The 27,037-nt window shown below is 43.2% G+C and overlaps 1 protein-coding gene across 18 annotated transcripts in view; it reads right to left on the reverse strand.

Annotated features, from left to right (window-relative positions):
- MTSS1 (MTSS I-BAR domain containing 1) overlaps nucleotides 1-27,037 on the reverse strand; it is a 117,493-nt gene that overhangs the window by 15,728 nt on the left and 74,728 nt on the right. For 8 of the 18 annotated variants that reach the window (XM_052704828.1, XM_052704823.1, XM_052704827.1 and 5 more), the window contains exons 4-9: nucleotides 17,386-17,470; nucleotides 16,049-16,140; nucleotides 14,302-14,376; nucleotides 3,566-3,723; nucleotides 2,038-2,145; nucleotides 1,026-1,123 (exon numbers count right to left, since the gene is read on the reverse strand). In XM_052704828.1, the coding sequence (XP_052560788.1) occupies nucleotides 1,026-1,123; nucleotides 2,038-2,145; nucleotides 3,566-3,723; nucleotides 14,302-14,376; nucleotides 16,049-16,140; nucleotides 17,386-17,470 (616 nt within the window). Of the gene's footprint in view, nucleotides 1-1,025; nucleotides 1,124-2,037; nucleotides 2,146-3,565; nucleotides 3,726-8,844; nucleotides 8,857-14,291; nucleotides 14,377-16,048; nucleotides 16,141-17,385; nucleotides 17,471-27,037 lie in introns of all 18 variants that reach the window. The other 10 variants (XM_052704821.1, XM_052704820.1, XM_052704826.1 and 7 more) reach the window with 2 other exon arrangements.

Consider the following 27,037-nt stretch of genomic DNA (forward strand, 5'->3'; position numbering starts at 1 on the left):
GATGGACAAGTCAGCCAGCAGCACAGGAAGAGGAGCTCTGCTGTATTTTATCCATACACAGTAGTGCCTATGTAGGTTTTACAGCATAAAATTAGGTCGATTAGGAACAGATGATGGATTTTCAGCCATTTTCTTTTATAGCTTCAGGATATTGCATCTATAAGCCTGTGCTCATTGCTTTAAATATGCATGTTTTCATATATATAAAAGTATTGAAGGATTTTTATATATATATCTGCATGCAGAGACAAGTAGATACATAAAAGAGGTCGTGTTCACTTGCTCTGACATGCTATAGGTAACTTTGCTCATATGCAGGGAACCTGTAGTACATTATTCATAAAGCAAACTAAAAGGTAATCATTTGAGAGCAGCTACAAAGGCGTTGGAGCAGAATACACAATAGGATGTCTTCCTTTTCAATAAAAGGAAAGAGTAAATGTAGACGCTGGGTACAGGGGCAGCATGCTAATAAACTGTTTCATGACAGAAAACAGTTTTACAGAGAAAGCATAGACAGAACCCAGTGTTTCAACATATTTTAAGACAGTATTAGACAGCATTAAACAGTTTAAAAAAAAAACCAACTTGTATCAAAAAAGCATTCCCCTCTACCAGACTGACAGCGTAATTGCCAAGAATGTTTTTCCTTTTTTAAACAGTTAACTTAGTGATTAGTAAGAGCTACTTAGAATAATTTAAGAAGTCATTATATGAAAAACAGAAAAGGAAATTATAAACGAACAATCTCAGAGCTTAAATTAGTACAGTCTGCTCTTTGATCTGAAATGGCTTCAAGAGAACTGAATCAAAAGCATCGTCAAGTTGTCTTGAGCTTGAAAGTTGTTCAGTGATGCCCATCCTTTTTAGTATTCCCAGTCACATACTTACATGGATAAAGACCATAAGGGATTTATTTCATTAAGAGTTGTTGTTTAAGTATGAATACAAATCTACACCACAGTCTGAACCTGCATCTCTTTGCCCCCAAACAGGTTAAAATTTAATATTACCAGTCTACTTACCTGCAAACACTAGATTTTCTGGACATGGTGGTACTGGGAGAGGATGGAGGAGTCTGGTAAGACCAACTGTAATCAGAACCTTTCAAATCTAAAATTACCTGATGAAAGATAATCAACAGCATCAAAGACACGGAAATCTTTCTTCCTCTGTTAGCAGAAACCACTTGCTGTTCACACAACATTTGTCCCCACTGCAAGATTTCAGTACCAACTGACACATTTTTTTCTGCTAGAATTACACTGCGCATGTTACAGTTCCCACAGAGGACAGCCAACTCTCTGGGCTTCCAGAAACTACAGTTCTTTAACACTAGAACTGCTATCACAAAAAGAGATTTCAGAAAGTGAGCAGAAAACATCTTCAAAAAGTAAACTGGAGTTTCATTTTATCCGTATCTCAGACTACTGGTTTTCTTCTTCTCTTAAAAAAAAAATCTGCAACAGCTTTAGCATTGAAAAACTCATATTAAAAAAAATTTGAAGATCCAATATCCACCGGCAACAGAGCTTCCATCCTTTATACTTTCAGGTCAATGATAAGGCATGACAAGAAAACTGAGTTCAGCAGGGCCTGACTTAAAAGATCCTTTTTGGAGTCATTTAACTGCACACATTTTTCTATGCATTTTAATGACAGCATGTAGTAATGTTCAATTGTTAGGCTCCATCAAGATATCTAATCTCAGCAACCTTGTAATCACACATAGGCAGGGATGTGGCAGGGTGAGGAGGTATCACCCATTCAATACCCTCAGCAGAAAACAGGCATTTTCATTCATTTTCATAGATTTTTGCTAAGTACCATTTCACACTGGTCTCCCCAAATAGTTCAGGAGCACCTGGCTGGTACTTCAACTCCAATTTTTTAAAAGTTACTTAATGTTAAAAACTGCACTGCTGCAGAGAAGAATCTACGCAGTGTAATGTAAAGCCACTCAGTGCTAGCAGTCAGTATTTCTCACAACACACAAAGAACTTACAAGCTAAAAATAAAAACATCTTCCACACTAACCTGTTCACTTGAAGATGGCAACTTGTGCGGATCCATGGTGAGACTTTTCAAGTCATCGGATATGGTCTGTAAATGGGTTATTTCTCCCAGCATTGATATTTCTTCTTCCTGAAAAGACAGAAGAAGAAGTCTAATCACAGCCTCGTTTTTAAAAATTGGACCCACAACATAATGTACTTCTGTTTTCCAACGACCGCAGGAATGCCCACTGGAGCTGCTTCTTCCTTATTGATTAAGCAATCACTGCTTATGAAAGAGAGCTGGAAACATTCATTTAGAGTTCTATGATTTAGACTGGATATGAAGTTTCTCACAGTAATGATGGTGAGGCACTGGCACAAGTCGCCCAGAGATGTGGAGGATGGCCCTGTCCTCAGAGACATTCAAGACCAGGCTGGCTGGGGCTCTGAGCAACCTGCTCTAGCTGTAGGCATTTCTGTTCACTGCAGGGGAGTCAGATCGATGGCCCTTAATGATCCCTCCCAACTCTAATGATTGTATGACTCTTTTAAGATTGCTCTATGTTATGAGGCCCAGAAATCCTCTCATCAGTGAGATGATATCTCAGCCTTCTTTTTGTGACAATTCCAGAAAAAGAATGACATTTTTGTGACATCTGTATTAACTTCTACTCTTCTTTGTATGCTCACTAATGGACCTTCAACTTCAAACTTGAAAATAGGAGCTGAACTCATACTTCTGCTAGCTTTTGGAAACTTTAAGATTAGGGCAATATACAGGTGTGGATCATTAGCACATCTATGACTCAGCCTAGCTCAAGATATATCAACAGCTAGTTCAGAATATTCCAGCACCACAAATTACCACAGTATTGCTGTTGCTACTCTGGTGGTTAGACCTGGGCCCTCAGCCTGCAACTGACCTCCACCTGTTCAGGTATGTTTCCACCTCTCTCATCATGACTTTCTGTTGAGACAGATACTCTCTGTAAACAAACACTAGGAACAAAATTTTCCTAACACACTGAAGGCCATTCAGAAATGCATCAAGCTTGCAGAAAGCCACAAACGATTCATCACTGGGCTTCAGACAACCTGAGATTAGGAAAATACATTGAAGCCCTTTCAATGAACTGAAAAAACTGTCACACAGGAGGAAAACAGCTGCCAGAAAAGTGCATGAAAGCAGGCTGCAATCTGTCAGATAACATCACTGTAAGCACAGGGGAAGTCTTAAAACATTTATCAGAGCTAGTACTGGAGTGGGAATAAGGAAGGTTTATATTAAAATGTGATGATGAGAAAAAAAGCAGCGGAAAAAACTTTTCATTGTCAATGTCTCAAATTCATATGCAGAAGGAACTCAAGCTCTGCTAAGCATTACCACCCACTATATCCCCATTAGTCTTCTTAGAGGCAACCTTCAGTTGCTGAATTACTCTATGTGCTTACAAGTAAGTGCCCAACTCCGACCATTTGCCAGCTAGAGATGCAGACTGAATCTTTCTAGAGGTTATTGGACACATCCCATTTGTGCACTGTACCAACTTTAAATGGAGAGCTCTTACTATCACAGGCCGCAGCATCGAGATGAAAGTACAGAATCGACCACGCTCCTCGATGAGAGCTTTTCTGACAGCTTGCTTCTCAGTTTCTTCAAGCAGCAGGTACTTATCATTGACATCCTGCAGAGCACTGTCCAACTGGGGCTGAATGTCACCCCGTCCTGTATGCAGGAAACAATCAAGAACATGTTTTGTCATAACTGTGGATCTACATAGAAGAATAACTTACTTTCAGCCAGCACTGCTGCCAGATTGTGCTTTTGCAATTCAAGTCTCAACCAGCATTTTCCCTTAAATCAAATTAGTAAGGTTTCTTCCTCAATTATTCATCGCATCTTTTTCCCTTTTGCATAGACTAGAAACCCATCTTAATTCAAGAGGTTTCAATAAGCCAAAGGTACCACTTCATGTAAGGACTTTCTCAAAGTGTTAGCTGAAGAAACCCTTCATAACATCCTTGCTGAAAATCAACGTCTTACCAATTGGGATGGTATTAATTACCAACCTTAGGTATATTTCCCTTCCTTCCTACTTTTCTGCTTCTCAAGGTCTTAATGACAGTTTGTGAAGCCATTAAATGAGTGAATATATCTTCTAGATGAGATGTTAGAAACATGCCACTGATCACTGGATTCAAGTATTTTACACAAGCAACTGATAGAACAGCTTTCTTTATGCTAAATCCAGACCCTAAAAACTACCAACATATCAAATGCACTGATGTTCAGTAACATCCGTGTTTGCCTATGAAAAAAATAATCATCTGATATTTCACAATCAAAAAAGTTCCACTATTTTTACTACAGTCAACTAAAACCTTCTCAGACAGGTGAGCACCTTTTTCTGCATCAACCCCTTGCTCTGCAGCATGCCAAGAATTCATTCCACTAGTAAGGAAGAGCTGCTGCTCAGCCACTGTATCACTGTGCTAACACAGCTCTAGTCACAAGACCTTTTCATGCAGCTTATACCTCTGAATATTTTAAAGAACCTCAGTTGTGCAAACCTGTCTCAAACCTCCTACAACTAACAACACAAATTAACTATGCCAGGCACATTTCCATTTCACTGCTACTAAATACTGGGAAAACAACATTTAAAATGGTGAGTTGCAGCTACCCACAATCAACTCTAATGGACAATAACTGTTGTGCACGGACGATTTAGAACTATAAGCACAGAGAAGTCTCTTAATGTGTGCAGTACACAGTGTAGATGATTCACAGTGAGTGTTACAAAGGAAAACCTTTGCCTTATCATCGTATGTATTGATGCAATATTCCAGAGAGAGATGAAGTCATCAGCTCCTTAGCACTGCCATGCAGACAGAGCAGCAAGAAAGACAGCAGGAATGGAAGCAAAGAGAGTCGTGCTGCATTAGAGGCATTACAGACTGGACACATCCAAGTTTTCTCTGTTCCAAGCTAGACATAGCCTAGATAGCCACTCACAGAGCTCCTGAAACATGTCTTCAAAGAACTGTGCACAGAGCAATGACAGCACAGCCACCACCACAGCCACCTGGTACCAAAGTGCCAGAGTGAACACCCACTTTCCAGCCCTCTAGATCTCCCTGACTGGTGCAGTGGGGTCATAAAATCAGTGGGAAGTAAGTAACTTTAAAAATAACATACTCTGACATTATGGTTACCTGCTTCTCATCTCAAAATTGACATATGTCAGAAACAATTTGGAAAAGAATTGAGTAGGTCTCTTAAAATCCTGGGCCTTCTCACCTGTCATCCTTAGGAAACAAATGGGGCCGTTCTGACTGAAGGCTATTTTGCACATTTCAGGCCCTTTCTCATACTCTTCCATGCAACCAGATGCAATGACTGTTCTTCTCTGGAGCTGTTCTTTCAAACTCCTTATGAAAATCAGATCTACATTCATGCTCAGAACCTTACTTTGAGAGCCGCCTACAAGTAACAACAGGTGAAATAAGTTCATTTCTTCTAAACCTACTGTGTGGATGCACTCAATGAAAAACACATTGGTTGCTAACTAAACCAGTGCACTCATTAGCTCAGCTCTGCAGAATTGCTGTACAGGTTCAGCTGTTTCACCAGATCATCATGCACTCAACACTGGAAACTCTGTTAAATGCATCTGACTGCACTGGTGAGAATACACACATTCAGGAAGCAACTAGATGCCATCGACAAAATGGGCTCAATTAGAGTCAATCTGGATAATCTACTTGGATCTCACAGAGCCATGTCCTGGCACAGTGCAACAGAGCACCCAAAACACAGGGCAAAAATAAACCTCATTTACACCTTTGCAACCTACTGAATTCAACACTGCTATTAGAATAATGATCAAGCTGTGCACTACTACAGTGTGTGTATATGTACCTATGTATGTACGTTTATATGTATATAAAGTAGCTTTACAGCATCCTCTATAGCCCTGTGAAGTTTCTTGTTTCTTCCTGCACACGAGTCAGGAAGCTGATGGAATAGCACCTCCTCCCAGATACTTTTAGGGAGAGCTCTCGGCACCTGCATAGTCAGTGTGAACACTGAGGCTGTGGGGTATAATTCAGAGCAGGAAACAAGCTTAGGTGAATCACTGGGATGAGGCCCTGAAGTCAGATGTTTACGTGGCATCAATACATCTCTTTCTTGATGTATCCAAGCAATTATTCTTTAGGAACAGAAAAGCTTTATTAACGTCCTTTGAAAGCTCCATAATGCAGTCATCAATCTAGCAAGCCTTTAGAAATCAGACATAACTCTTCCCACTCTCTGCATCTCCAGCTGCCTGCCACAGCACTCAGGCAGCTCAGGAATTTGAGGGATGACATCTCTGCCCCATGCAATCAGTTTCCTTGCTAAGCAGCCTAGATCAGAGTCCCTCGACAGCACAACTACACCTCGAGGACACCCACCAAGGATGTAAGCGTCAGCAGCTCTCTGCCCCTCTGCCACCTCAGCTCTCCTTAAGTCTGACTCCACCACTCATCTCAGAAGGGAACATGGAGCACTGGAAGACAATGCGCTTTTTCCCCGCTGAATTATGAGCAGAAGGTCATCTGACCATGGTGTCTGCGACAACCAATGGCACTATTTCTGCCTGTGGACATGAGGCACACTTTCACAAGTTACGCCAGCAATCAATTATTCTCTCTAGCCCACATTCAATGGGCTTTAGGTTACCCATTTGGAAATGTTCCCAAACCAATATAACTACCATAATGACAGAAAACAGTTCCAGAGCACTATCATCACTCAGCAGCAGGAAAGGTGCTCCTGAAATGAGGTGGAGGACCTCCTGGAGACAGGTTGGAATGACTCACCGAAACCAATCAGCATTAGAAATGGTCAAAACACCAAGTGTAGTGACAGGTCTGATCTGCAGTCAGCTAGAAATGAGCATGATGGCAGAGGGCTCTGCAAAAGACACCCACATGCATTCAGGGTAATGAGTCAACAGTCTGAAAAGGGAGGAGAAATTCATATCCCCCCTCTCTCAAATGGGAGTTGTAGAGAGGAACGGAAATGCGGGATCAGAAGTTGTGAACTGACTTCCATCACGCCAGGAAGGAAAGCACTGTGATTCATGGCTTGACATGGATAACAGCCACTGAGCTGCAAAGAGTGAACTGCTTCTTGTCATCATTAACAGGATCCACCGCTGCTCCAAGGGCAGTCTTAACATGTTACCGTCAGAGCAGCTGCTTCACATCACTAGCACAATGTGCAAGAGCTGTAAAGGAGGGACATACTTTAAAAGACCAGTTTTAGTGACCTGTGCAAATCACTGCTAAAGGCCTCATGCACCTTCTCAACCCTTGTTTGAAAAGAACTTCAGTAAAAAGTATTAGGCAGAAGAAAAAAAGCTAAAGCTGATTTTCAACTCTATTTCATGCTTACACTTTTTAAGAGAACTTAAATTAGCAAAACTGTCAGCAACAACAAAGGAAAACAATGTTGTTTTTTTTTTAATGCTCTAAGAGCAAATGTGAATGCTAACGCTGCTACAGATGGAGTAGATAATACAGTAAATACTGGTACAATTACTGTTTTCTGTATTCTCACTTAAAAGACCGCTCCCTCTCACATTTTCCAGGTGTCTGCAGAGCACTTGAATATTCAGAATAGACCTTTTGCAGAATTTACACTACACCACACAATGCTGAGTGCACCTGTACCAGTGCAAAGCAGAAAGGGCTCAAATCATTCACCCCCATATCATGGGAGCATACCTGCTTCATCTGCCAGGCACAACAACCCTCTAAGCCCTGCACAGTAAGCCTTACATGTACACTAATGTACACTAACTTGGATCTAGACTGCAAGCATAAGAATTCTGCATCCTTAAGAAGAAAGGTGGAAAACCTCACTGCTGCAGTTAGATCCAAGTCTCTCTGGTGGCTACTGGAGTTCCCAACGAGCTGCTAATGTTCAAAAGTGTTAAGCTGCACCTTTAAAGAGAAGTTCCAAGTTACCAAAAGAAACTTGCAGGCTGAATCACAAACCAGGGAAAACACAACGTGCGGTTTCAAGGGAGAGTGCAAGCAGCAGGCAGCAGTGCCCAGCTCCAGAAGCCCATGGAGTCATCCCAGTTTGAGTCTCTGGATCAAATCAAGCCAGGCTTCTCCAAGGGCAGTGTTAAATATCTACACCATTATGCCTTCAAGTGGAGGAATGACTTTCATCTCCCAGATTCAGAAGCACCAAGTTTCATTTGCAAGAGAATCTCAAGGCAACCACATTAAATTTGCAATACAAAAACTGAAACAGCACTCCAACATAAACGGATTTGAGACGTGATCAAGCAGCAGAGGAGGAAACAATTGTGAGGTTGATTTCCACCCCTTCCCTAGCATGAAGTTTTATGCTATTTCTTATCTACCAGTTAAGAAAGGTGCATGCGATTTTTGGGAAAAATGGGGGACTTGGATCACAGGTTTAAAAAAAAACAAACAACAGTAAGGACTTAAAGCTCTAGACTTTAAAAGTCATATTAGCAATAAGATATTCAATTATTTGAACATCACCTTTACCACATGTCTATTCCATTTAACTTCTCTCACGACTATGGTATCACTTATCAGTCCATGATAACCCCTTTCTGATTGTCTTCTTTTACAGCATTCCAATTAAATGCCAAAAGAAGAAACAAATCACAAGAAGGTTTGGTTGTTAAGATTAGGCGGTATTTTAATTTCATTAGAAATTAAAGTCTAGGCAGTTAGTGGAGACCAGACACCATAAAGAGTCCACAGCAAGGGCTACAATAAACCAGCCACCAGGGTTACAGCATGGCAGACTTACCCAGAGCCTCAGCTGTCAGGCAGGTGCGCATGGTGAGAAATTGCAGGACACAAAATTGACACAGAAAGGAAAATAAAAAAAGTCAAACTGGTATACCAGCAATCCTAGAGTTCAGACATTATCATCTGCTCCAAGACAAGAGAGCCAGTGGTTTGGGCTACACTATTTTGACTTCTGCTGCTGCTGATAAAGAGAAATGCGTTAGCTTTGCTTCCTTACGAGCTGTCGTGAATTAAACTCCCGGTTATTTATCGTACGAGATTTAAATTAGTTTAGGAACTTTGTTTAGCTTGCAGATTTCTTGGCTGAGAATGTGGCAACCCATGCTTCAGCAGGAGGGCAGCTGTCAAACACCAGTCAGGCCATGAAGGGGAGCAAAGCACAAACCCTCACACAGAACCTGGCAACTCGCACAACTTGAGGTGGTGCTGCATTATTCAACACAGTTCTTCTTGACGATCTCTACAGCAATTACGTTGATAGACTGCTAATGAAATGAAAAACTAATTGCTGATACAATGTGGACAAACATCAAGAAAATTAAGCATAGTACAATTTTAATTAACAAAAGATATAGATAAAGTTTTGCAATAAACCTGGCCCGATGTCAATGAGGAACTTTCAAGTGGCATTTGAAACTCAAGGAATGAAAATAAAGAGGCAAAGTAACACCTCTGGTCATTGATTTTTCTACATGTCCAACATGTCTTCTCTGCATTTTTATGAAGTAATGCTTACACTGTAAGACTGGGGAGTAAAACCAAACGAGAAGAAAACCCCTTCAGGCACGACAGCCTCATCCACACAGGATTTCTTTCTCTGCAACAGCAAGGATAGTTTGCTCACTGCTTTTTCTCCTTCTGAGCACTATCCTACTGACCCCACAGGCCTGCTGACTGTCCTCCTGCCCTCACTGCAGGCACCATACCCTACTCCACCAGCTGAGGAAAACAAGGCCGTGTCCCAGTGGAGACAGAGTCTGCTCTGGGGCCCTCCCTCCCCAGGGTGCTGCACCAGGCAGGACAAGTGTAATGCAAACAGAGTACAAACTGCTCCAATGGAAAAGTCACTGTTTGCTTTAGGAACTGAGATGTTCCTCGGCTACGCTGAAGTGCTTCATGGTTTTTAGTTAAGAGTCACAGGGTTTGCACAGTCATCCTTGAGAACAGCGTAAGGACATTACAAGGACTAGAATGTAACACAAAAACAGCTGCAAAGACTAACAGCACAAACACATCGCCTTTGCTAATAGGGAGGAGGGAGAAGAAAAAGCACTTCTGACAGTATTACATCAGTAATCATCTCCTACTCTCTCAAATTCATTAGAGCTCTGGTAAGAATAATTTCACAAGCTGCTGAATAACTCAGAGGTACGTGCTGGTTTGGATGCTCAACACAGAGGACACAGGGTAGTGCTGCACTGTAATTTAGAGACAAAACTCAGTCTTTACATTCATATGTGTTACATTAACCTTGCCATTTTATAGTTATTTATTTTATGTAATTCTTTTTCATAAATCCCCTTGGATTTAAATGTTTTCCTCAAAGCCTGCAAGCAGGATGACGTGAAGAACCTGAAAATGAGACCTGCCAGATAAACCTGCCCTAACAATAGTAGTGAACCTGTCCAGTTATCATTCTTATCCAAGGTAAAAGAAATACAGAGAATTAAGCCAACATGCACTCTACATCTTACCCATGCATTTGTTGTATTTTAAGTTAGTCGTTTGATCTAGACACTTCTTGTAAAAAAAGAAACTAGAAATCATGCATTTTGTTAACCTTTCAAAATGGTTACATGCAGAGTCACAGCTGCTCTCTCTCCTCTGGGCTCAATATAACTTCAACAGCTTCTAGCTGCTATGCATCCACTTCTGAGGCCTCGACTCAGCAGAAACCTAAACATGGCATTTATTGCAAATATATACATAATTATTCTGCTGACTCAGGTTAGCTGGGCTGACTTCTGATTCCAACGTTTGCCTGAAAATAAAGAGCAATATAAGAACTGTATGCAGTTCCACACACTGTACAGAGCTGTCTGTTTAGATGAGAGTTGATTTCAGTGCTGGGCTGGACAACAGGTGGCCACATTGCCTTGGGAAGGAAAGGATGCACTGTGGGGAGCATGACGACATGTGCAGAGACTGCAGAAACCTGGCGGGTGCACCAGGAGCCCATTCAGGCTACATAAGGTTTTATTTTTCTTTATAGTGAAAGACAACAACAACAACAAATGAGCTCTGCAAGGTCTTTCAAGACGCCAACACCTTCATTTACACATGGATTTGTCATTTCATCAGATATATTCCAACAAGGAACCCAACATCACTTTGTTTTGTTTGGAAAGCTTGGTGTTTTCCTCATTACGTCAAGCTTTGGAAATACCTTTACTGCAATTAACGCAACTGCTGTGCAAACAGAATTTCTGATAAATGCTTTCAAACACCAGGCCTGAACTTTCAACGTGGCTGCATGGAACCAGAACAGAGAGACCATGAAGAAGCCAGAGAGCAGGTAAACCCAAATGCACTCAGCTTCTTATTGCCAAGGTGCCCAACACAGAGAGATCCTGCCAGGACAAGCCATGCAGCCCTGATTCTCTCCCAGAGATCTGTAAGATGCAGGCAAGGACAAGGAGCTCTATGCATGCAGGGAAGGAGACTGCAGGGAGAAGACACTGCTGCCACAACAGGCATGAGGAAAGCACAGGGTTAATCTCAGCTCCTACATCTGTAGCTGCCCAGAGCAGAAGAGAACCCTTTTTGCATCCAGTCACAACCGAAAAAGCCTCAAAGACATTTTTAGCGTGCACAGTATTTTAAGCAAATCCACAATTCAGCAAACATCTCACTCGCCCACAGTCACAAAGGGCGCTCAAAAATACTCTTCCAAGCACTAGGAAGGGAACAAATTTGTTGTTTTAGAGTTCCCGTGGGCAAGCCAATGACCTTACAAAAAAAAACCCAAAAGGGACAGGTCCTACTTGAGGAAGAAGAGAACAACAACAAAGTCCACGCAGCGGGGAGACAGAGCTGCCAGCACAGAGGACATCCACGCACTGAGCCATGCGCCTGCCAAGACGGTTTCACCTGAGAGCTCCCCTGCCCATAGTTTAAACTCCATTTGTGACCTAAAACAAACTCCTACAGCTTTATCATTTCATAAACAAACCCCTTCTAGACTATGTTTGTGCCTCAGTGGCAGTAGGAGCAACGTGTTCCACAGCTCAGCACGTTGAACAAACCTGCCAGGGTGGTGGGACACACAGAGAAATCTGCACAACATTTCACAGTGCACTCAGACCAGTACCATATTCCTTCAAGGTAAGGATAGAAAAGGTAAAGAGGGGAAAATAAACTTGGTTTTTTGGTCTTCCACATTCAGCTGCGCAGGGAGCCCGTGGGGCAGCAGGTTGGGGTATCATCACACCTCTCTGAACCTTTACATCTCCCTGCTTCTCTCCTCCTTGGGGCTATGAGAACAGCCATTTACAACTTGCAGCTTCCCAGGATTATGGCAGATCCTCCTTGCCCTTGCACTGGCTACGTGGAAGCCTTCATTGCTTCTATCTTCCTCATATGCTGTCCCCTGTGATCAGCTCTAACACAGCCTCAGCCCACCTGGGCTGGGGATCTGGACCCAAACGCCTCCTGTGGACAGAAGTTCTGAGGGATACAGCACGGAAATATAGAGGGTTCAGTAACAGCATCAACAGCATCTCACAGCATAGGAAAATTAAGCCAAAGACTGACATTTAAAAAAATAGGCATTTCAATCATAGCACAGCTGCTATAAAAGTGACAGCAAAATGAGAGCTGTTCTACTCTCTGCTCAAAAATATTTAACTCTGAAGGAGGACAAGACACTTGTGCACTGACCTCCTCTTCACCAGGCACAGCACACATTTCTGGAGGGACAGAAGAACCTAGAAAGTGCTGCTTCCTTCTCCAAGAATGCAGACAGCTTTACTCTACCAACTAGGTTACACAGGGGATGGAGCTAGGAACTGTCAGCTCATGGAACTGGTTCAAAAAACAGTTCCTTCTCTCCACATCAGAAGCATACCTTTCTCAGTTCTCACCTGCCTTGTGTTGAGGGGTTGCTCCTACCACACAGGGGCAACAAGAGTGATGAAACTAGAAAAGGGTAAAGAAAGGAAAAGAAAGGAAAAGAAAGGGAAGGAATATCACAGACCCTCTAAAGCTGTGGGTCTGTAGTCAAACAATTCAGCACACAAAATGAGAAACAAGGTTACACATCACCCAAAAATAAAACCACGAAAATCACGTCCCCCTGAAGATGACCAATCTGATTTAGACCACTGAACTTTTCTATAGACAGACAGACACACAGAGCCTGCTGAGGTACATTCTGGCTTCCAACTTTTTCCTTCTCCTTCCTCTACACAGACAGCTAAAATTCACAAGTTTTCCAGTCTTGTGGCTCCCTGCTAACATTATTATTGACTCATCTATTAGGAAGGACAGTTAGAGACAGCTCACCTACTCTGGTTAATGCATGAAAAGACCTAAACTCACACAGTTAAATAAGTAGGTATAACTCCCACCCCAGTATTTGCTTAGCTCATCTCTGCTGGCAGTTTTCAGGCAGGAGGGCTGGCGCAAGTCGCAACCTGCAGGCTGAGAGCTGTTCAAAGCACATTTCCTTTCCCATGCCAGGAAAGGCAACAAGAAAGTCTGCTTCTGCACAAGCTCCATGTCATTTTTACAGAGCCTGGTGGGGTCTGCACCTCGCTGAGTGAAGCCCTCAGCAATGGCAGCACTGCAGGTATCAAGGTGATGCATGTTTCAGCTAATGTGATGATGTAACTCCTATGGCAAGATGGTGGTGAGAGAGCAGTAAGAGCAAAAGACTCAGCTAAGGCAGACTGCCTTTGTGGAAAACTCCCTTTCTTTTCTTACTCATCTTTAGTTTTCTATGGTTGCCAAGTACCCCCCTGACAACAGCCCGTACCACCTTCTCACGGTCTGAGGAATAACGCAAGATGTAGGAGATTATAGGCTGCTAAAAAAAAAAAAAAAAAAAAGGTGGTGGAAAGGAAGAACAGTAAGAAGAACAGTAAGAAATGTTAATAGCTACAGAACATTTACATAATGGCATTTTTATATTATTCCAAAAGATTCCAGAAAATTTCACAGGTATGTGCACAAGTCACGTTCCAATGCCAATGTTCTTAACAGGAGTAAGTTTGCAGCTCTATTTTAAAACATGATTGACTTTGTACAAACAGGTTTAAGGCTTTTGTGTAAGAACAGTAGAGAGCAGTTTCAGAATATGATTTAAATGACATATAGTAATTGTACCCTGGTGTTCAAGTACATACCAGGAATACATTCCAGAGGGCTGCATTGTTACAACAGAGTCCTACTGCTGCTCAATCTTTGTCAGTGAGCTCAGCACAGAGGTTAACAGTACATGTATAGAGCAAGTTACCTTTCTTTGCTTTCTTCTGTAGCTTCAGTGTATCAGACGATTTCTTTTTTATCTCTTGGCGGGCTTTTTTGTACTCTAAAAAAACACAGTCTCTGTATCAACACATTTGATGTTAAAATGGATGCTTTTCACAGAAAAGGCTATATTTGTCCTATCAGAGCACAGATTTCAAGAGGATAGCTAGTATTAATCAAAGCAGTTCAAAACTTGCATTTTGCAGTGCCAATATGTTTGGCTTAATATAACATTTCAGGGTGTGCATACATTCACATAGCAAATCTTTCTGAAACAAACAAAACCTTTACAGAAATAACAACTGAGAACACGGTACAAAATTAGAGTGCTTTTCAGTTCAGACACTCATTCTCTCTCAGGAATGGAAAACAGAGATGACAAGTTTCTCAAAACATCTGTGTTCAAAAACAAGTATCCAAAAGGGCAAGGCAGAAAACATCCTACAATCTCTACACAGAATGAAAGTCAGGCAGAGGGAGAAGGTGCTGAAACATGGCCCGAGGGTCACTGCCAGCTCTTCCTCATGAAGCAGAGCACACTGTTGCTGTCTTCATTTTCAGATGAGCTGCAAACCCTAGAAGAATTAAAATCCCAGAAGAAAATATTCCATTGCTAGTCCAGGCCCACTACAGGTACCAGATCTGAAAACTGATACTTAAAAAGATAAATGGCATGTATGCATATACTTACATACATATGCATTCTAACAAAGGTGGTCAATGCTACTACTCTTCTGTAGGTGGAAAAACAGAAGCAGGTACAGGAACTTTACAAGTTCCAACTGCACCCCCAGCACCCAAGTCTACACATTAATCCCCAGTCTCACTGCTGCTTTGGTGAGTCACCCCCACTTGCAGGATCTCAAGCGATTCTTCCCTCCTACTCACTCCCTCCTTAACACTTTGGGGCACAAGCTAGCGATTTCTTGAAGTGCTACTGATATAACTGCTTCTATTTAACCACAGTAAAAGTGGAGCAAGAAGTAAATCCTCTTCAAAGGGCTGAGCAAGCTCCCTCCCATCAGTTTTCCTGTCCCCATGACAAATCACGGTAATGCTGCTTCTTTAAGGCATAGTTAAACTCTTTCATTTCCAAGATTGCAGCCTGCTTTCAGCGCTTGTGTTAGAAGACCACTGTTCCCTTGTACAAGTTTTGAGAAGCCAAAGATGTCTACCAACACACTCCTGCTGTGCAGTATACCACAGCCTCCTGCTCATTCCCCCAGGAAAGCCTCTGGAGTGGTACCCAGCACTGCAGTTCTGAGCACCTCGTGTCCAATGGCACAGCTTTCTAATTCCCCAGGTGCACATTTCTGGATTGCAGCAGATAAAAAGTAACGACGCTGAATGTTTTACAGGGCGATGGCTGAGACATAACACCATCTTACAGTTAGCTTTTAATGACACCCATGGGCCTCTGAGAGATAGATGTGGAATCCCCGATCGTCAGCACTGCCACACAACATGCAGCAGGAGCGGCTAACAGTTACACCTCGCTACTGCTACCAGTGTAAAAAAACAACCCATCCTTTGCAGTCCTGAAAAATTAAACGCCAAAATGTACAAGTAAGGGTTAAAACTGGTAAGGCATTTTGGAAGGAATGTTTTAAAAGAGAAAAGCTGCTATACATATCCAAGCACATCATTCAGATTCCCACTACAAACATAAAAAGAGGGAGAAAAACTGGTATTACAATCTTACTCCTATTAAAAAATTCTTCCTCTGTAACTACCTTTTGCATGGTCTTTATCCAGTTGATTGGCCACTTTCTTCCACTCTTCCATCTGTTCTTGAAGTGGGTTTATCAGACAGTCAATTAAAGCACTAATTTTGTTGAAAAAACACAAAGAGCAATCAAATCCTGCAGATGCCCTTATTCTTACAGAGACAGCCAAGGTCAATACTGGAGTATTTTTACTTTTGCTGTGACAGCTACCAGTGTCACGCTGTAAACACCAGAACATAAAAATGTTTAAGCTGAAGAAAGCAAAAGGACTGGATTAAAAAGAATCCACATTACAAGATAACCAGAATTACTGTGCAGAAGTTCAGGACAATGAGGAACAGAGCGAAAAACACAGAAGCAATCTGAAATGGGGCAATGGAAACATTTAGATGCTGCTCATCTGTCACAAACAATGCAGTCTGAATGGATACCCCCAACACTGACAAGTTTCATGCAGTCATGGTGACTGTAAAATCAAATAGCATGTGTATATCCACAAGAAGACAGAGCAGCTATAGAAGGAAACAAAATCCTGTCCACCCGTGTGCCTCACCTCTTGCAGCAGAACCACTGGTACAGCACTAGTGGTGCTCCCCTAGCTAATCACACTGGGATCAAATTATTTAAGTAGCTAACTCTAGGGTAACTGCAGACAGAAGTTCTCTCCTCAGCCAATTTTATAAATATCTTTATAAGGAAAATCCATTCCTAGTCATCAGGCAAGTGGTAAAGCAGCATATTAGTTCACCTCAGGTTAAATACATCTTTTTAAGTCTCTGGTTAAAAGAGCACGTGTGCAAACTGCTCTCTACTACAGAAGTAGGTTGTTTAAGTACAGCCCAGCTCACAGGTGAGTTCATCCTCTTCTGTTACCTCTACAGTCTAACTGCAAAAAGGGAATTAGCAAATCTGCCTTTTCTGTATTTTTTTGCTGAAAGTTTCTTTCTTGGCAGCAAACCTTTTGGGCTCTCAGGGAAGCAGCACCACATTTGTGGCTTCTTCAAAATCTAGTGACAAAGTTTAAACATCTGAAACAAAGATAGGTTGGTCACACCAGCAGCCACCTGCTCAGCAGCGAGCAACAGTGGGAACTGGCAGCATTTAGAGCCCAGCCCGCAGAACATGCAGTGACATCCTGCCTTTCCCAGCTTCTTCAACACCTAGTGCACTGAGGGAGAGAAAATACATGCTGTTCTCAGTGACGGGGGCAGAGACGAGCTGGAGTGCCAATGCTGCTGCACAGCTTTTTGTGTTCCCTGCTGAACAGGATGCCTGCAGTGCACGTGCAGCCTGAGAGCAAAGGAAGTGGAGCGTCGAGCTCTGGGCCAGGTGCAGCCACTCACCTGGAGAACTGTCGGAGTTTGGACTCTATACTCCTGTGCCTCATGCACATCCTGGTTAGAGCAGAGCCAATTTCTCTGGTGCCACCTGAAAAACAAAATACAAAGAAGATGAGACACTGACACAAATCCTCTCTGTGATGCAGTCATGACAGCATGTGCTGACTCTTCCAGAGCAACTGAAAAAACAGATTTGTAACAGCTATAAAATCGACTGGGCTGCATGAGCCAGGCAGTTCCCAGGGATATTTATCACCTTGGGAAGAGTTTAATTTTTGTTCATCCAGAGAATAGATTTGAACATTTAAGCACAACTAAAGCAGTTCTTCCCAACAGCTTTTCATGCCATCAGACCTTACCACTGGCAGAATAATTAAAAGAGAAGGGATTGAGATACCACGCTGGCAACAAACTGGGCACCCACAGCAAGATGGAATATTTTAGCACTGTTCCATATTGTGGAGATAAACTCAAGGAACTCAATACAGTTTCCCTCAGACCCAAAAGAATATATATCCAGTCCTACAAATCCCCTCACCTATCACAGACCCAATCATTAGCATTTCACACACCTGCGTTCCCAGATCACACATTTTACTACCACATTGCCAGAAGATGGCACTATTTGTTCTATGCCCTCAGTCATCTCAGTTTCTGACAACTGCACAGCAAGAACTAATTATTTTTATCAAGTCTTCCTCAATAGTTTTCCCTTTGAAAAGCATCCCTCCATTTCCTACTCAAAGCAGCAATGCCAACTCTGAAAAGCATATTAAATTCAGCATTTTTTTTGTCTTGGTTAGCATTAGTTTTGATAATTGCTTAGTCGTTACTTGCAAACAAAATCTACCGCTTTCAGGATACAGACATCAACATCTGTAAAAAGTGTTTTTCAAACTGCAATAACCTCTGGAACAGTCAAGGTAGCAGCATCTATTTAGAAATCTAATTTGATTTTTAAAATAAACTCAGGCTTGTATTACACAGTAAAATATCTTTCTTAGGTTTTGCCCTTCTGTTGCTAAAAATGGCACAAGGGACAAATATTTTTCTAGAACAGAAACTTGCTAACTTTAACCATTTTATTTATTTATTTATTTTAAGCATGAAAACAGAAGTCACCATCTTCCCGCGTTCTTACTGAATTAAATCTCATGCCCACAAAATGGCTCTGGAACAAAGACAGTAACTGGAACAAATTGTGGCTATTTGGTATTTTCCATTGTCCTAAAAGATGAACAGAAAACCTTTTTTGCTACTTGCCCGGTTACTCGTGTTTTCTTTGTGTTTTGAAATATGGTTTGGTAACAGTACGGAGCTGCAGGCTCACTGCCCCAGCCTGGCCCTACATCCTTCCAATGATGCTGCATGGGAAAGCACAAGCTGCCATACACAATGGTGCCCAAAAAGCAGCATAGAAAGAACAAATGGAGAGAAAGCAACTGGAGGAACAGGACAATGTCTGCAATGAGAAGAGCATCTCTGTCCTGAAAGACAGGCATTATTCTGGAGACACAGGCACATCAATGGAACTTAGAAGCTAATGGGGCAGAACAACTGAGATGGAGCAAAATGAGCTGAGAAATGACCCCAGAACTCCCAGGGCCACAGGTAGAGCAATGCTCAATCAAGGTCAAGCAGGAGGCAGGAAGATTCATGCTGAAGAACTCGCTTAAGCCCTTTAATATGAAAGATTGACTAAGGTTAATTGACACTGCTTTCCTCAGCCCATTATATGAAAAAGGAAGAGTCATTTTAGAATAATAAACAGGAAATAAGGCACCGTATATTTTAGAGACTAGGAAATAGGGGTCAGTTACTACTAATATTAAACTGCAAGGTAACACGTTTTTAACTGAAACCCAAGTAACCAATGTATAAATACATCCATTCAAGCAGTGCAAGATGGACAGGGTTAGCAGGGTGAGCAAACCAGCAAAGCAGGACTCAGTCTATCTGAGAGGTAGAGGTGCTTGCTAAAAAACGCCCCACCCACAAATCACCAAAGCGATGCTTGCAGGGAACGCACATCCCTTACAAAGGCTTTCCAGACTTGTTCATGCTCTTCCCTGCTCTTCCTGTCATGGGACCATGTCAAGGGCTGCATCGAGGCTCTTGCCCCAACAATTGCAGCGCTGTTTGGTGCAGACAGTGGCCAGCTTTGTTGTTATTCCTCTGGCAGGAGCTGATGAGCAGTAAGGTCAGGCCGCTCTGTGCTGCAGTGACGGGAATGGGGCTCTGCTCAGCACTGGATGCCACAACTGGGCTCTTCAAAATGGCCAAATCCCGTGTAGAATCATAGAATCATTTGAGTTGGAAGGGATCTTTAAAGGTCATCTAGTCTAATTCCCTTGCAATGAACAGGGACATGTATAGCTAGATCACGGTGCTCAGAGCCTGGCCCAGCCTGAAGGAAATAATGTTATGTACATTTAAATAAGTATAGCAGATAGAAACTTGGGAACTAGGAAGGGACTATTCCATTCAGGCACACTCTTTGGGTCAGCAGAGGCTGGAACCACATCCCTGCAGACATCCCCAAGTTGCAGCAGCCTGTAACTTGCAGGTACGGCTCTGGCAAGGTTCTGAATGCCCAGTAGCAGCATTTGAAATTCTCATCTCCTTGGATGCACCAACACAAGCTGTGCTTTGGAGTGCTTCGAACAACCCCTGGTTAAAAACCAGACACTGACTGAGGAAGGACAGCACTCACCCACTGCCTCCCATGCCTGAACCACACTGCTCTGTCTCCATGTAGTAAATCACTTCAGTATCATCTGAGCTTTACCTCACTGTGTCAATTCTATCATCTACAAAGAATGAAAATCCTTTATATAAATAATCACTGTGTTACAGCAGAGGTTTACACACAGAGCAGAAGGGCTGCCAACATGCACGCTGCAGCGTCTAAAGCACCACTAATGTGCACAAGTCTTTATGGCAGGTACACAGTTTAGTATTCAAGTACAACACAGAAGACCTTTCAAAATCCAGGAAGAAGTGTATTGCACCAGGCTATGCCAGAGCCATAAGAAATGTGTCTCGGCCTTCAAATGTTTTTAAGGCTTATCTTCTCAGAAAGACTGGCTCCAGAACTGACCATTTGCCCGCTTAGTCTAGGACAGGGCCTGGAAACAGGCAGGACAAGGCAACAAACCATCTGGAGATAACTCGCTTTTCAGTGCTATTATGACTCAGTGGCAAAAAGAGCATCTGAATAAAGCAGCAGAGTTCCAGGGCTGCAAGTACTGCCCATGTGCTCCCCACTTACAGGCATGTCCCCGGCAGAAAGTTGGGACATTCCCCAGCAGGTCTGATTTCCTGAAGATAACGGCAGAACCCAGATTAACAAATCTGCCACCAACTCAGGACAGTGCTGGGTGGGTGAACCAGGCTCTACACATTGCCCTGCAGTTATGGAAGTTAAACTACTGTGCCTTGGGTTCTCTCCTTATAAAATGGAACTATAAATTACCTACTTCTCTGCTATGCTAGAATAATGCATCCATTAAGGCAAACAATGCTTGGGAATGTGTAAAGTAATACTTTGAAACTGGAGATCAGAGCCATATTCATCAGATTTCCCACTCAGAGAAAGTGGCTTAATGAAATGTTCCTGCCAAATTTGATGAGAAAGTGGGTGATAACATCAGATTTGTTTCTCATAAGTAAATGGGGTTCCACAAGGCAAATGCACTTTGGCTTTCCCCTCCCCTGTCTAATCCTGTGAAAGACCAAAAAACTTCCACGGTAGATAATTAAATGAAAGCCTGTGGACCACGACACTACAATGAGGCCACTATGATGGCATAAATGATTTTCTTTGACGCTTGCTTGTCGTTCAACATCGCAGAGAGCCAACAGGAAGAGACTGTAGGGAAGAGACTCAATTGTTTTATTGGAGCCATTATGTTTCTACTTAATAATGATCATAGATCAAGGAAATGATTATTTGATGAAATGTGCAGCTGTCCGACTGCACAGACTGAGCGCTCCACACAGCTCCTACAATCGAGCTCTTATCTCGCTCCTCTTGCCTCACTCTGAGCAGGCCTGGAGCTCGTGGGATGGCGGCCTGTCAGGAAACGCCTCCGAGGCCCCGACCTGTTGACCAGCTCATCTTTATCTCCAAGGGCAGAGTCCAAATGTGCCACAACTTCCCTCTTTCCCAAAATGGAGAGAATGATGAAAAACCAGTGTGATACTTTCATAACTTCAAAGTTATCAGAAGAGGCTTCCATTAAGATTAAAGCAGGAGCTGAACACAGGCTGGATTATTAAATACAGCTCTGAACAGGCTATGACAGGATGATAACAGCGGGACACTGAAGCTAATGGTCATTACTCAACCCTTGTCTAGGCTCAAGCTTTTAGAAAAGCAAGGAGTTTCCATCACTGATTGCACAGGGTATGGTATGGACCTTGTTCTTGCACAACTGCTTAAGTGCATGCCTCAATCATACATACGGATGTTGGGACTGGTACCTGGTGTCACAGCAGGCGGGGGAGAAGGAAGGCTTTTGCCTGAAACTGACTGGCACAGGGGACGGAAACCTAAAACTGGAGCTGTGGTGGCACCTCATGTTTGAGTCAGTGGCTTCCAAGCAAGGCTCACGAGTTGGAAAAACACATCAAGAACTGCAGACAACAGTGACACTGTTCAGCGCTGACCACCCAGGAAAACAAAACAGGGAATCCTTATTCCTACAGCTATGAAAAGCCCTTCTTAGCAGCACTTGGGAAAGCCTCTGAAGGTTCCAACTCAGAATCAGCTGAGAAACATTTCCTGATGTATTTTAAAAAAGCTTAAATTCTGACATCTTTCAGAGAATGCTGGATCCATAAATGTAGATTCAAGGTCAAAGTCACCTCAGTATTTTAGATTAATGAAATTTAATAAAAGTGAACAACTCTGCCAGACCACTGCGCATGCCTCTTGATGACATTACAAGGAACAGATTGCTTGGAATGTTATACAGTCTTTAGCTGAGAGCCCTTTTGGGTAAGCTGTCTGGAAAACATCGGTAGAAGCCTGCCATGAACTTGCCATGGTAGCTACAACTCCACAGAGCACAGACAATTCCGAGAAGAAAATGCATTAGGTGGTCTATTTTCTCTTGTGCAGAAGATAGTAGCATTCATTCATGGATGAGACTAACCTTAAACTGCTTTTGCATGAATTTTAAAGGAGGAAAAGGCTTCAGGCAGTACAGCACAGGCAGAAGGAATCTCCCCAGTACAGTCTGCTCCAGCAACCACCAGTTTCAGGAAGTCCTTACAACAGCCCGTGACCATGTTCAGTCAGTATGTTACAGAATGTGCACAAAATCTCTCATGACTTCTTGTGATCCAGCTTATTCCTCTGCTCAGCAGCATTTCTGCTTACACCGGCTGTTCTCCGAGCAGAGCATAGGGCTAAGCCCCAGCCCCACAGGAACCAACACGAGGGCTGCCATCAGACACTCAGGGTCAGAATTCCACCCATGCATGCAGAGTTCAACACATGGGTTACTCTCAGTCCATCAGACACATTAAATACGGTCATGAACTAGCCCTGCTCTTATCCTTGGACAGTTTGGAATTAGTCAGCCCTCAGGGCGAGCAAAGAAGCTCACGTAGTCCTCTGCTTTTAAAAAGGGCACAGCACACACACAGGTGACTGGAAAGACACTGGCAAGGTTCGCATCAAATTACTGCAGAAGGTATCAATTTCAACTTGGAGAAACTTGAAAAGTCTGTCACTGGTTCGCAAACTTCTAAGAAGCAAAATCCCTCACCGAGCTGTGGCATCGCATTGGAGCGCAGTACACGTACATCCAAAAGAGCTTCTCAGCTACAAGAACAAGAGAAAGAGCACGCTTGTGCAAGGAGTATTGCTGTAGCTCGGTCCCCCATGTCCCCTCCCTAAGCGCTGCTGCCAATGCAGGCAGCAGCCACTTGCTTCTGGAGATATCTATCAAGAAATCCATCTGTCCTGCTAGATGCCTGTTGCTAGTTTTTATTAAAACACAAACCTCCACATCAAGGATTTAATGCTATGAAAATAAAGGATCATTAGAAAGAGATTTGCTGAGGACAGCAAATACCACACTTGTGTTTTCCAAGGACTATTATTTACATTTATCCCTTGGAGTACAAATAATTTCCTTAATGTAAACTGGCATGGTCTGATCAACACCCGCACTCACACGGAAGTTGTGCCCACTGTTACTGTCCATACATTTTCCCCATTTCTTTTCAAATGGATAGTTCAGTGTGTTTCTGAAGTCATTCTATGAACAGTCCTATGAATAGCTTAGTAAGTCTAACAATCTTAACCTGAGCAGACTCAATTGCTTTCTTCCCAGCACTACATCCACTAATGGCTTAAGGAAGGCAGGCAATGTGAGTTGTCCACCTCAAACACTCTCCCCCCTCAAAAAACACAAGAAAATACAGCATGAGCTAATAAAAAGGCCTCTTTATAATGAAAAGGGAATTCCTGAAGCTACTGAAGAATTCAGGGCCACAGCTGTGTGCTGCTTTGGTGCACTGCCTGCCCATCCCAGCAGCCACATCAGCGCAAGCTTGGCTGGGTCTGAAGGAAGGCTCCATCCAGGGCTGCTTGCTGCACCCAGGAACGTGTTCACTGCATGTTCCAGATGGTCAAAAGATGATGGTTGAAATCTATTTAGATAACCAGAGTCACTGACCTCAGTACCTTCATGAATCTGATTCTAAATGGGTATTTAATGTCAGCCCGACGTGTGAAGAAGGCAGTAATTCAAGATCCCTATGTTCTGAAATACAGCTCTTTATTTTGTCTAACGCTATGAACTGCAATGTAATGTGATTAGACTCCAGCAACATTCAATGAGGGAAAAGCATAATACACTTACAGCAAACGGGTTGGAACACCAAGTGCAATTCCACTGCACGCCTAGCACTGCGCTCGGCTCTCAACCTGCAGCTTCCACAGGGACTGTGGGCAGCCTGCAAATACTTCTACTCTTTGTAGAACAGCAGTGCAGCGTTTGCCAGCCCAAGAAACACTTCTCACTCCAGAATCCTTCTCTTGGGTCTCTCCCCACCCGCACTGCTGATCAAAGTCCAGCAAGGATTTCAGCTGCACCCAAGCAGCTGCTGCCTCCAAAACACAAAATGAAGCACAAGCAGGACAAGCAGGTGCAAAAAGCAGAAGTATTATTTTTAAATCTAAGTCAGCATATCTAACTGAAATCCCAAAGCAAGCAGATCTGCAGAATAAGGCGGTGCTATTTTTACATGCTGCCACTTCTTCCAGCAGAGCAAGCCTTGGTGAATGGAGGGGATGATTGTGGATACAGGGGATTACAGGGAGGCAAAAATCATTTCAAGCTACCTTAAGACATTATCAGCTCTGCAAGTCTGTTATGCCTCAGCATACAAAGCTGGCAAAGGACTCGCTGCACACCCAAACCAACACAGGAGCCTGTGCCCCAACTCCGAGCTGCTTCCCACCCACCAGGGCCAGTTCCGAGTGGTATCCAATGTTAGCTGGCAGTTAAGGGGCTGGTGTTCTGAAGGCTCTAAACCTCCTTCTGGTGCTTTCTCACGGAGTCTGCCCTGTGTGCTCCAAAGGCCATTTTACAACTGTCTCAAATACAGGCAGAAATACTCCTGACTCAACTTCATTGCTCATGATTTATTTAGTGCATCTCCACATTCATTTCAGCACAGCTTAGTAGAAGAGGAGATTACAACGCACCATCTTTCCAGACTTTTCCTCTAAAATACAGGAGACGAAACAGCAAGACCAGGGAGGAGCTGCCTACCACTGTAAGCAAATTGCAGATAAAGGGAGGACAAGAGCCCAGGACATGGGTGCTTGCCATTACCCAGACTGCCCCAAGGCTCATTTTGCCCAGTACCATATTTAAAGTTGTTGTGCTGTCCATCACGGCAACCCTCATGCACACAGTTTTATCCTCACTGTCATGTCTTTCTATTTTTTGGCAGCATCACTCCTATTTTCAACTTCAGCTACCTCACCCTTATTCATTGTGAGAGGTTCAGGTTGAATATTAAGAAAAAGTTCTTCTCAGAAAGAGAGGTGATGCATTGGCACAAACTGCCCAGGGAGGTGGAGTCACCGTCCCTGGAGATGTTCAAGAACCATGGAGGTGTTGCACTGAAGGATGTGGTTTGGTGGGCATGGTGGTGTGCTGACAGTTGGACAACATGATCCTAGTGGTCTTTTCCAGCCTTAATGATTCCATTTTCACAAAAGCAAGGGAGAGCAGTACTGCATGGCTCTGATGCCAGCTGGCTGCTTGAGCCTGCAATACAAGGGAATGTCATACATAACACTTAACTTGCTTAAAAAAACAAGTGTAACATCCCACCTGTTACAGACAGTGAAACAGAGTCATCTCAAGACAGAGAAGTAGAACTCTGCACTTCTAGCCATAAACTCATCAAATGCACACTCAGGATGATAGCGAAGTCTGAGTTCACAGTATGGAATTCAAACAAGGTATTGGCACTTTCTCCTTTACATGGCAACAGTGGTGCCAGCACCACAGTGCAGCCATGCTGCAGGTAGGTTGCGTGAGACCACTCACACACACAGTGCCACACTCCTTACATCTGGCTGCAGTGAGCACACAGATCTGCGCGCTCTGCAGGCAAACTGCTGCTTATCCCCCAAATCCCTCCAAACAATCCAAGCTGTCACGCTGAACCTCAAGAGTGCCTGCTTAAATCACGAAGAGTACAGCAGGAGAAAAGCTTCCACGGTTCTTTGATGCACAAAAAGAAACAAGCACATCTTGGAGAAAAGATCAAATGAAACTGCAGAATTGCACAGCGTTACAAGCACGGCACTGGAGTGCAGCAAGACACTTGGCAGTGCTGACTGGCATGCAGATCTCGAGCTTGTGTTGATCTCTGTCTGTGGGGACAAAGCAACTGCATTTCTTCTCCTAAAGAGGCCCTGCTGGGCTGTAGCAAAGATGTCCCTGACCCCAGGACAGCAGATGCATGTCACTCTGCTGTGCTTTCCTGCTGCAATGCACAATGCATATGCGATGCATGCCAGGTCTGGAAGATGCACAAGAAGGATAAATTTGGAAATATCACCCTCCTTGAAAACAACTGCAAGAAACTTTAGGAAATCAAGGTTTGAGGCAATGGAATAGATGACATACAACAAGACACTGTATGAAAGTCCATGGCCCTTTGCTGTTCTCCACCAAATACCAGATCCTTGCAGTATCTCATGCAGAAAAGAATGAACAAAAAACACAGAAACATAAAAGATCTGGCAAATTGCTCAGGAGGTTCACTCTGCATGGAGCAGTTTTGATGGGGCTGCTGGGGACTCACTCAGGCCCTGGGGGCTCAGAGCATTGCTGGGTGGAGATACCTAGGCTCCTTTTTCAGCTGCTGAATAGTACCATTGCCCAGTGTTTCCATTAGTGAAGTCTGGAGTTCACTGTTTCAGCTTCTCAGGAGTGGCAGTGCTTTGGAATGAGCTGCCTGGGGAAGCAGAGGAGTCACCGTCACTGGAGGTGTTCAAGAAATGTGGAGATGTGGCACTGAAGGATGGATGTGATTTAGTGGGCATGGTGGGAATGGGTTGACGGTTGGACTAGAGGATGTTGGTGGCCTTTTCCAACCTCAGTAATTCTATTCC

This window comes from Tympanuchus pallidicinctus, unplaced genomic scaffold (assembly GCF_026119805.1).
Source record: "Tympanuchus pallidicinctus isolate F22 unplaced genomic scaffold, pur_lepc_1.0 scaffold5, whole genome shotgun sequence".
Lineage (NCBI taxonomy): Eukaryota > Metazoa > Chordata > Aves > Galliformes > Phasianidae > Tympanuchus > Tympanuchus pallidicinctus.